The 12,501-nt window shown below is 39.7% G+C and overlaps 1 protein-coding gene across 2 annotated transcripts in view; it reads right to left on the reverse strand.

Annotated features, from left to right (window-relative positions):
• Positions 1-12,501, reverse strand: part of LOC121384175 — a 29,461-nt gene that overhangs the window by 16,067 nt on the left and 893 nt on the right. Inside the window, exon 2 of one of the 2 annotated variants that reach the window (XM_041514441.1) lies at positions 5,199-5,245. The exons of the other annotated variant lie outside the window; for it this stretch is intronic. Coding sequence (XP_041370375.1) covers positions 5,199-5,245 — 47 coding nt within the window. The remainder of the gene's footprint in view (positions 1-5,198; positions 5,246-12,501) is intronic. 2 annotated transcript variants of the gene reach the window in all.

Raw genomic sequence — 12,501 nt, forward strand, 5'->3', positions numbered from 1 at the left:
TATCACTTTATTAGTTTTAGTGACGTTTTCAGTAATGTATGGGACGTGGAACAAAAGAACGGCTTTGCTGCTTATTACGGTGTTTTGGGTGGTGGGGTGGGATTTGGGGTTAGCGTGTTTTAGGTAATAAATAATAATAATAACCAACTAAACAATCAGAAAAAAAGAAATTCCAATAAAAAACATTAAAAATCCACAAACAAAATCGCCCACAATAGACAATAATATTATGTCCTATATTGTCAATGGGTCAACCGTTTTTATTTTTTGTTTAACAGCGCAACTAGATCACATTGGTTTGTTAGTAGCAAGGGATCTTGTATATGCAACATCCCATAGACAGGATAGCACAGACCACGGCCTTTGATATAGCAATCGTGGTTCACTGGCATTAGGCCAGAGCTGTACCACTGGGCTACGTCCCGCCCCTTAACTTGTCAAAATGGAATATATATATATATATATATATATATAGTAGTCGTTTTCGAGTTGAAAGACGCTATTTTATAGAGTGCTCAACCGTGTGGGAGCCAGATATATCGTTAAAAAGTGTATGTTTTTCTCTACATGACAGGCTTGTTTCGTGAGAGAGTTGAATTATTGCTCTCACTCATCAGATGTAGATTTAATTACACCGTCAACGGAAAGCTGATCAGCTTTCCGTTGACGGTGTAATTAAATCTACATCTGATGAGTGAGAGCAATAATTCAACTCTCTCACGAAACAAGCCTGTCATGTAGAGAAAAACATACACTTTTTAACGATATATATATATATATATATATATATATATATATATATATATACATACATACATACATACACACACACACACACACACACACACACACACACACACACACATCATTGCAATGATTGTATTTGATATTTTTCAGATCACATACTTTAAGAATTTTATAACTTTGCAAATTATATGTAAATTAATCGAGGTCACGGCACTTGGTTTATTGACATTTAAGCAAACGTACTAGGGTGACACTCCATAATTGACGTATGCATTCACAGTCATCAAATAAAAACATTTCAATAGCAATTTTACACTGAAAGCTATCCAGCGTTCAGAAAACAAAAAACGTTATGCACTAGTTTATTTGGATGTAAGGACATTAAAAATGACGTCATTCGAGTTTGACGTCATTTCCATTCAAAAAAACACCGCGCCACATATTCTTACGTCATTTGAACATCTAGTAATGGCAGACTGAAATTAAAGTTGCGTGTACAGTTTACAAAAACACGTTGTATTAAGCTTGAGATTATATGATAAAGAGAGTATTACCCTCGTGTGTTTCGGTATCGTCAATATCATATATTGACGATACAACAAAAACTCCACTATAGTGCTTCCCACAGGAAATGCCTTTTTTTTTTCATACTATGAAATTTACTATATGCTATTTATTTCTGAGCCGATTGGTTTTTTTTTATTATTTGCACACAAAACACTTTCAATTTTCATCCTTCGTCAAACCAAACTGAAATTATTTAGAAAAACAAAACAAAAAAACAATTAAAAAAACAAATAAAACAAAAACAAACAAACATTTTTGTAGGTGGATGGTACGGAACATTAAATATCCATTCAATTCCATATTTTGTGCGCCAACTGGGACACTTACTCTGCCCCCACCCCCCCCCCCCCCCCCCCCCACCCCTCTCTTCTCAGATTCAGTGTTTGGGAGGCAGAACCACTGCCTCCTCCACCCACCCACCCCCGACTTCTGACGCCTATAGGATAGAAAATAGAGACGATGTACATCCGCTACTGCCCCAGAATACTAAGTGCGTGTCGACACTCCACGTACAAGAGGCACGTCGAGCGGTTTGTCCTACCTGACAGCGTCAGTTGATAAACAAACACCTGGGTGTAGATCACCTCAACACCTCACAGCCAACACACCGCGCATGTTTTTTAGAATGGACTGCCATTTGTCAGTCGTATTCCCTAGACAGCAAGGGCGGAATAAACCTCAGGGGTTAGAGCGTGCGCTTCAAATACGATGGGTCGTTGTGTCGAATCCCATTAGGGGGATCTTTTTGTGATATTTTTTTTTCCAACCAGTGTTCTTTGAGCTGTCGTGACTGTGACAATGTTTGACATCAAATAGCCGCTCATTAAACTATTAGTCTGTCATTGGCGTTTTAAAACTAAAACAAATATTGTCCTATTTACATAATTAATGTTTAATTTAATTTAGCCAAATTTGCAGACCATAATTATGTAGATTTAACTAAACGAATGACAATATAGTTAGTATTTAACAAATGTGGAAATCATGCACAAATACCGCACCTTATTCATTTCAACTGATATTGACCAACTGTGTTTTCAAGCAGGGGTGTAGGCTGGGGGGGGGGGGGTAGGACGAACACCCCACCCCCCACCACCACCACCACCACCCCCCACCCCCGCTTTCAGAACTAAAACATACAGGTTTATACATATGGAATATGGAGTGTTTCTGGTGGTGCAAAAACAAAATAGAAAAAGTGTCCACTTGGTTCATATTCGAAACACCCCTTCCCCCGGTCCAGATCACGCTACGCCCCTGTCAAGTATATATCAGTTTTAACTAAAACATATATATTTGTTTTTAATAAAATAAGTACACTGATTATACACATCGATGAATATTTTAAAAAGCCTTGATACTCTATTTACCGAAGACATTTACAATTTCAGTTCAACTACATGACTAATTTGAATACATTTCGTGGATACATTTCCATTTTATACTAGTCTTAAGACAGCACAAACAATTAATATAGCATTCTCTGAGTTGTGACTTTAAGTACATTTCAATTATTTATATAATAGGCCCTATAATAATAAAGGTCAAACAAACCAAAAACAAAAACAATAAAACATCACTTATTTCATTAAAATTAAAGTGACAAACTCCAGTTTTTAAATACTACGGCGTATTTTTCACTAATAAAGCCGGGTTTTTTTTTGACAACTGAAACCAGACATTACTTAGATTTTATTTTTTAGATTATCCATTTCCGTACATCCGAAGTGTTGCTGGTCATCCCGCTGTGTCTAATACCACAAAATGAATTATTTTATATTTTTTAAAAACGCACGTACCTCTAAGAGGTAACTGTTATGGAGACGAGCTCTAGTCTTTGTTGTTAAAGTATCTCCCCCCCCCCCCCCCCCCACACACACACTCCGTTGAAACGTCACAGACTTGTTTCACTCTATAACTTTATCCAAATGACTTTTGTGTTACAGGTTTGTAGATTAACAAAATTTGGTGTCCAGTTTCTCGGGTTGAAACTGGGGTCGGCGACTTTAAATGATTATCAGTGTCTAAAATCACAAGATAGTTATTATAATATTAAAGCAAATAATGATAAAAGGTACACGCACAATTTAGTGCTAATTAACTACAGCATTTTAAAGTTGGCCTACATTTGTTAAAAAAAAAGAAACCAAAATATCCAGGAAAAACTATGAAATGTGATAATCGCGCCGTGTCATCTTTAGTAGAACAATAACAACGGGCTACAAATCATGTGACAGATACCTGTCACCGAGAGTAATCTTAACATCGCAAATAATAAATTATAACTCCGTTATCCACAATTTATGACTTTCAAAGCTAATTAGTTGTTGCATTTATATTTTCACTTAGACTTGGCTTTGCTTGGTGGACGGCGCCCGAGGACGTGGTTTAATCAAGTGTCGTTAGGTCAAGTAATACTAGGTGTGTCACGATCCGATATGTATCAAGACACACAGCCCACGGTACGATACGTAACACGATACCGGAGTCAATGTATTTCCCTAAAAACAAGATGCTGAAGCTTTGGTGAAATTATTTGAAAATACAAAAAAATACTAAGCATGATGAAAGTGAAACATTGATTAAATACAGTTTTAATGTAGAAATACCACATCATAGACAAACTGACATAAGCAGACACTGTTCTCTATCCGTGTTATTGTCAATAAGACTGAATAAGTACATCTCAGTACACATTGGTATTGGTAAATCGGTAGGAAATTAAAATAGAAATCGACACGTGGTCAATATTGGAATATACTGTATACAGAATCAAGGCTATCGTACCGTCAACAGTATCGTGATATACCTACATAACAGTATGTGGTCATTGTAACACTTCGTTTATAATGTGAGGGAAGAAACCCTCAGCGTCCCATGACCTATTCTTTCACTTTTTGCTGGGGGGGGGGGGGGGGGGGTTCTTTCTCAATGATACAGCAATTGCTTTTCAACGGGGTAGGTTGGTGACTGTTATTAAACACAGTGGTGTAGCGTGGGTTGCCAGCGCCCGGGGCAAGACGCTCGGGGCAAGGCAAGTATTGCGCCCCCTAACCAGTGGACTGTTAGCACTCCCAGAATCCCTTCTACCAGTCCAGAATTTTGCACCCGGGGCAACCACACACGCTACGCCACTGACTACAAATAGTGAAATGAACGATTTCTAATTTTATTTTCTTCTTTACTATGCAAGTCACGGTTCCAAACTCGGTCTCTCGCTCTATACGCATGCAGGTCTTTTGTTATCTGTGTAGTTTCAAGTTAATTTATTGCCTTGGTTTTTACAGCTTGTGTATGGTATACAAAACTCAACGAATTGTGATACGCCGTGTACCATGTTACAAGCTGAAACACGGAATTAAAAACATTAATAGATAAAACACTAGCAGGACTTGCTTTGCAAATTATACATTTACAGTTGAGTGCCTTGGTGTATTAATGTTAACGCATAATAAGACAAATGTGTCATAAAACGCTTAATGACACTTAAAACACAGGTGTGGTGTTTTATGGGGTTTTTCTTTCTATTTTTTTCCCATGAAATATTCATTGCTGTATATCCGGTTTTCTGTTTTGTTTGTTTTATTTTTAATTTGTTTGTTTGTATGTTTGTGGTTTGTTTTTGTTTGGCCTACTGTTTATAAAAGCTCAGCACAGTTTTATGTGACATAATCTGCATTAGTATGAATTTGTGTGTTTTATTGAACATTAAAATTAATGTTAGTCTCTCATAACTCTATAAAGAGTAGTCTCTATACGTTTTAAAGGTATATTTTCTGTTTTACTGTTAACACTCCAATAAAATACCTGACTGTGACCGCCTGATGTGAGGTAGAGTTTGAATATTGGGTCTTTGTAATATCATGACCTCTGTTAACACTTACCCTGTTGAATCGTTACTCCAAATTATTGATTCTCTTTCAGATAACATCTGTAAATTTTGAATTGTGAAATTTCAGACTAATTTGTGATTATGCATTCATAAATATCACGGGATCAAATGGGAAGAAATTAATATTTCTTGCATGAAACTACGTTCCAACCAAATATACCCTCTAAGATGTAAGTTCGAAATTTGGAATGACGGAAGTTACGTAACCGTAAAGTGTATCATTAGCATTCGAATAGACATAATTATATAAAATACGTAACTGTAAAGTGTATCATTAGCATTCGAATGGACATAATTATATTAATTACATAACTGTAACGTGTATCATTAGCATTCGAATGGACATAATTATATAAATTACGTAACTGTAAAGTGTATTATTAGCATTCGAATAGAAAGGAATGTAATATTTGTATGAACTACAGCTCTTAAAAACAAATAAATTTGGCTTTAAACTGATAAACATCGCCGTGAACTAAAAAAAGAAGAGTGATTACTTGTTTTTCTAACTCAGATTACAGGGTGCCATTTAAAATATTATCATAATCAGCATTGTTATTTTATCCTTTTGTAATTATTTTCACTTGCTACGGGGAGCTAAATATTACTCTCCTCGAACTAGTCTTATGGGACACGAGGGAGTGATGGGGAGAATGAATAACAGCTTCCTTTAAACGGCAAGATCTGTGAGAAGCCTTATGGCAAATATTACTCTCCTTGAACTAGTCTTATGGGACACGAGGGAGTGATGGGGAGAATGAATAACAGCTTCCTTTAAACGGCAAGATCTGTGAGAAGCCTTATGACAAATATTACTCTCCTCGAACTAGTCTTATGGGACACGAGGGAGTGATGGGGAGAATGAATAACAGCTTCCTTTAAACGGCAAGATGTGTGAGAAGCCTTATGGCAAATATTACTCTCCTCGAACTAGTCTTATGGGACACGAGGGAGTGATGGGGAGAATGAATAACAGCTTCCTTTAAACGGCAAGATCTGTGAGAAGCCTTGTGGCAAATATTACTCTCCTCGAACTAGTCTTATGGGATACGAGGGAGTGATGGGGAGAATGAATAACAGCTTCCTTTAAACGGCAAGATCTGTGAGAAGCCTTATGGCAAATATTACTCTCCTCGAACTAGTCTTATGGGACACGAGGGAGTGATGGGGAGAATGAATAACAGCTTCCTTTAAACGGCAAGATCTGTGAGAAGCCTTGTGGCAAATATTACTCTCCTGGAACTAGTCTTATGGGACACGAGGGAGTGATGGGGAGAATGAATAACAGCTCACTTTAAACGGCAAGATCTGTGAGAAGCCTTATGGCAAATATTACTCTCCTCGAACTAGTCTTATGGGACACGAGGGAGTGATGGAGAGAATGAATAACAGCTTCCTTTAAACGGCACGATCTGTGAGAAGCCTTGTGGCAAATATTACACTCCTCAAACTAGTCTTATGGGACACGAGGGAGTGATGGAGAGAATGAATAACAGCTTCCTTTAAACGGCAAGATCTGTGAGAAGCCTTGTGGCAAATATTACTCTCCTCAAACTAGTCTTATGGGACACGAGGGAGTGATGGAGAGAATGAATAACAGCTTCCTTTAAACGGCAAGATCTGTGAGAAGCCTTGTGGCAAATATTACTCTCCTCAAACTAGTCTTATGGGACACGAGGGAGTGATGGAGAGAATGAATAACAGCTTCCTTTAAACGGCAAGATCTGTGAGAAGCCTTATGGCAAATATTACTCTCCTCGAACTAGTCTTATGGGACACGAGGGAGTGATGGGGAGAATGAATAACAGCTTCCTTTAAACGGCAAGATCTGTGAGAAGCCTTATGGCAAATATTACTCTCCTCGAACTAGTCTTATGGGACACGAGGGAGTGATGGAGAGAATGAATAACAGCTTCCTTTAAACGGCAAGATCTGTGAGAAGCCTTGTGGCAAATATTACTCTCCTCAAACTAGTCTTATGGGACACGAGGGAGTGATGGAGAGAATGAATAACAGCTTCCTTTAAACGGCAAGATCTGTGAGAAGCCTTGTGGCAAATATTACTCTCCTCAAACTAGTCTTATGGGACACGAGGGAGTGATGGAGAGAATGAATAACAGCTTCCTTTAAACGGCAAGATCTGTGAGAAGCCTTGTGGCAAATATTACTCTCCTCAAACTAGTCTTATGGGACACGAGGGAGTGATGGGGAGAATGAATAACAGCTTCCTTTAAACGGCAAGATCTGTGAGAAGCCTTGTGGCAAATATTACTCTCCTCAAACTAGTCTTATGGGACACGAGGGGGTGATGGAGAGAATGAATAACAGCTTCCTTTAAACGGCAAGATCTGTGAGAAGCCTTATGGCAAATATTACTCTCCTTGAACTAGTCTTATGGGACACGAGGGAGTGATGGGGAGAATGAATAACAGCTTCCTTTAAACGGCAAGATCTGTGAGAAGCCTTGTGGCAAATATTACTCTCCTGGAACTAGTCTTATGGGACACGAGGGAGTGATGGAGAGAATGAATAACAGCTTCCTTTAAACGGCAAGATCTGTGAGAAGCCTTATGGCAAATATTACTCTCCTTGAACTAGTCTTATGGGACACGAGGGAGTGATGGGGAGAATGAATAACAGCTTCCTTTAAACGGCAAGATCTGTGAGAAGCCTTATGGCAAATATTACTCTCCTCGAACTAGTCTTATGGGACACGAGGGAGTGATGGGGAGAATGAATAACAGCTCACTTTAAACGGCAAGATCTGTGAGAAGCCTTATGGCAAATATTACTCTCCTTGAACTAGTCTTATGGGACACGAGGGAGTGATGGGGAGAATGAATAACAGCTCCCTTTAAACGGCAAGATCTGTGAGAAGCCTTGTGGCAAATATTACTCTCCTCGAACTAGTCTTATGGGACACGAGGGAGTGATGGGGAGAATGAATAACAGCTCACTTTAAACGGCAAGATCTGTGAGAAGCCTTATGGCAAATATTACTCTCCTCGAACTAGTCTTATGGGACACGAGGGAGTGATGGAGAGAATGAATAACAGCTCCCTTTAAACGGCAAGATCTGTGAGAAGCCTTGTGGCAAATATTACTCTCCTCGAACTAGTCTTATGGGACACGAGGGAGTGATGGGGAGAATGAATAACAGCTTCCTTTAAACGGCAAGATCTGTGAGAAGCCTTATGGCAAATATTACTCTCCTCGAACTAGTCTTATGGGACACGAGGGAGTGATGGGGAGAATGAATAACAGCTTCCTTTAAACGGCAAGATCTGTGAGAAGCCTTATGGCAAATATTACTCTCCTGGAACTAGTCTTATGGGACACGAGGGAGTGATGGGGAGAATGAATAACAGCTTCCTTTAAACGGCAAGATCTGTGAGAAGCCTTGTGGCAAATATTACTCTCCTGGAACTAGTCTTATGGGACACGAGGGAGTGATGGGGAGAATGAATAACAGCTTCCTTTAAACGGCAAGATCTGTGAGAAGCCTTATGGCAAATATTACTCTCCTCGAACTAGTCTTATGGGACACGAGGGAGTGATGGGGAGAATGAATAACAGCTTCCTTTAAACGGCAAGATCTGTGAGAAGCCTTATGGCAAATATTACTCTCCTCGAACTAGTCTTATGGGACACGAGGGAGTGATGGGGAGAATGAATAACAGCTTCCTTTAAACGGCAAGATCTGTGAGAAGCCTTATGGCAAATATTACTCTCCTCGAACTAGTCTTATGGGACACGAGGGAGTGATGGGGAGAATGAATAACAGCTTCCTTTAAACGGCAAGATCTGTGAGAAGCCTTATGGCAAATATTACTCTCCTCGAACTAGTCTTATGGGACACGAGGGAGTGATGGGGAGAATGAATAACAGCTCACTTTAAACGGCAAGATCTGTGAGAAGCCTTATGGCAAATATTACTCTCCTCGAACTAGTCTTATGGGACACGAGGGAGTGATGGAGAGAATGAATAACAGCTTCCTTTAAACGGCAAGATCTGTGAGAAGCCTTGTGGCAAATATTACTCTCCTCAAACTAGTCTTATGGGACACGAGGGAGTGATGGAGAGAATGAATAACAGCTTCCTTTAAACGGCAAGATCTGTGAGAAGCCTTGTGGCAAATATTACTCTCCTCAAACTAGTCTTATGGGACACGAGGGAGTGATGGAGAGAATGAATAACAGCTTCCTTTAAACGGCAAGATCTGTGAGAAGCCTTGTGGCAAATATTACTCTCCTCAAACTAGTCTTATGGGACACGATGGAGTGATGGAGAGAATGAATAACAGCTTCCTTTAAACGGCAAGATCTGTGAGAAGCCTTATGGCAAATATTACTCTCCTTGAACTAGTCTTATGGGACACGAGGGAGTGATGGGGAGAATGAATAACAGCTTCCTTTAAACGGCAAGATCTGTGAGAAGCCTTATGGCAAATATTACTTTCCTCGAACTAGTCTTATGGGACACGAGGGAGTGATGGAGAGAATGAATAACAGCTTCCTTTAAACGGCAAGATCTGTGAGAAGCCTTGTGGCAAATATTACTCTCCTCAAACTAGTCTTAAGGGACACGAGGGAGTGATGGAGAGAATGAATAACAGCTTCCTTTAAACGGCAAGATCTGTGAGAAGCCTTATGGCAAATATTACTCTCCTTGAACTAGTCTTATGGGACACGAGGGAGTGATGGGGAGAATGAATAACAGCTTCCTTTAAACGGCAAGATCTGTGAGAAGCCTTGTGGCAAATATTACTCTCCTGGAACTAGTCTTATGGGACACGAGGGAGTGATGGAGAGAATGAATAACAGCTTCCTTTAAACGGCAAGATCTGTGAGAAGCCTTATGGCAAATATTACTCTCCTTGAACTAGTCTTATGGGACACGAGGGAGTGATGGGGAGAATGAATAACAGCTTCCTTTAAACGGCAAGATCTGTGAGACGCCTTATGGCAAATATTACTCTCCTCGAACTAGTCTTATGGGACACGAGGGAGTGATGGGGAGAATGAATAACAGCTCACTTTAAACGGCAAGATCTGTGAGAAGCCTTATGGCAAATATTACTCTCCTTGAACTAGTCTTATGGGACACGAGGGAGTGATGGGGAGAATGAATAACAGCTCCCTTTAAACGGCAAGATCTGTGAGAAGCCTTGTGGCAAATATTACTCTCCTCGAACTAGTCTTATGGGACACGAGGGAGTGATGGGGAGAATGAATAACAGCTCACTTTAAACGGCAAGATCTGTGAGAAGCCTTATGGCAAATATTACTCTCCTCGAACTAGTCTTATGGGACACGAGGGAGTGATGGAGAGAATGAATAACAGCTCCCTTTAAACGGCAAGATCTGTGAGAAGCCTTGTGGCAAATATTACTCTCCTCGAACTAGTCTTATGGGACACGAGGGAGTGATGGGGAGAATGAATAACAGCTTCCTTTAAACGGCAAGATCTGTGAGAAGCCTTATGGCAAATATTACTCTCCTTGAACTAGTCTTATGGGACACGAGGGAGTGATGGGGAGAATGAATAACAGCTCACTTTAAACGGCAAGATCTGTGAGAAGCCTTGTGGCAAATATTACTCTCCTCGAACTAGTCTTATGGGACACGAGGGAGTGATGGGGAGAATGAATAATAGCTCACTTTAAACGGCAAGATCTGTGAGAAGCCTTATGGCAAATATTACTCTCCTTGAACTAGTCTTATGGGACATGAGGGAGTGATGGGGAGAATGAATAACAGCTCCCTTTAAACGGCAAGATCTGTGAGAAGCCTTGTGGCAAATATTACTCTCCACAAACTAGTCTTATGGGACACGAGGGAGTGATGGGGAGAATGAATAACAGCTTCTTTTAAACGGCAAGATCTGTGAGAAGCCTTGTGGCAAATATTACTCTCCTGGAACTAGTCTTATGGGACACGAGGGAGTGATGGGGAGAATGAACAACATCTCCCTTTAAACGGCAAGATCTGTGAGAAGCCTTATGGCAAATATTGGAAGGAAGGAAGGAAATGTTTTATTTAACGACGCAATCAACACATTTTATTTAGTGTCATATGGCGTCGGACATATGGTTAAGGACCACACAGGTACTGAGAGAGGAAACCCGCTGTCGCCACTTCATGGGCTACTCTTTTCGATTAGCAGCAAGGGATCTTTTATATGCACCATCCCACAGACAGGACAGTACATACCACAGCCTTTGTTACACCAGTTGTGGAGCACTGGCTGGAACGAGAAATAGCCCAATAGGTCCACCGACGGGCAAATATTCGGGGGGGGGGGGGGGTAAGGGGCAAGAAGTCTGTGGGAAATGTTAGCATGGAGGAATTATTATAAAGAATAAGTGGGTAATGGATTAATATAACGAGTTAGTAGGCAAACACGTTTTAAATACCACTACTCTTATTATTTAAAGGGGCTGTCCACTATAAGATGTTTCCCACTAACAGTGTTTTTAGCGACTAAAACTATGTATTGAATACATTTTCTTGTTTAGAATACTAATGTCTGTATATCTAATGTTAACAGCAGTCATTGTTTATTTTCTTGCTGGTGTATTTTTTTTTTCGAAATTATTGGATGGTAAAATTTTGTTTTAGCTACTATAAATCCTTGTTTATTTCAGATACTGATATTCTAAACAGGAAAATACCTTTAATATGTGATTTTAGTCATCAATAAGGATCTGTTAGTCATAAATATGTTACAAGGGCAGCAAACTGAGGACCGTCCCTTTAAGACATTGTATAGAAAGAAAGACGTTTTATTTAACGACGCACTCAACACATTTTATTTACGGTTATATGGCGTCAGACATATGGTTAAGGACCACAGATATTGAGAGAGGAAACCCGCTGTCGCCACTTCATGGGCTACTCTTTCCGATTAGCAGGAAGGGATCATTTATATGCACCAATGGGCCCATCGATGGGGATCGATCCCACACCAACCGCGCATCGAGCGAACGCTGTACCACTGGGCTATGTCCCGCCCCAGACATTGTATAGATTAAAGCTATTTTAGGTCAAAGTTGCCTAAAGCCGTTGAGCCTAGTTTCGCAGATTTGCATAAAATCTTCTCTTTTTTAGAACCTACAAACCCAAGGACTTCCAGAAGTATGATGGATTTGTCAAAATTTATAGGTTTAAGCGAAACGTTTAAATAGTGTGTTAGGTAAACGATAAAAATGCTGTCATAGACCAACCTATTTTATACTTTATAACTAAATTAATAACTATGGTCAGCAGTTTCAGTATTAAAATATGTTTTTCTA

This window comes from Gigantopelta aegis, chromosome 10, assembly GCF_016097555.1.
Source record: "Gigantopelta aegis isolate Gae_Host chromosome 10, Gae_host_genome, whole genome shotgun sequence".
In the NCBI taxonomy this organism is placed as follows: Eukaryota; Metazoa; Mollusca; class Gastropoda; order Neomphalida; family Peltospiridae; genus Gigantopelta; species Gigantopelta aegis.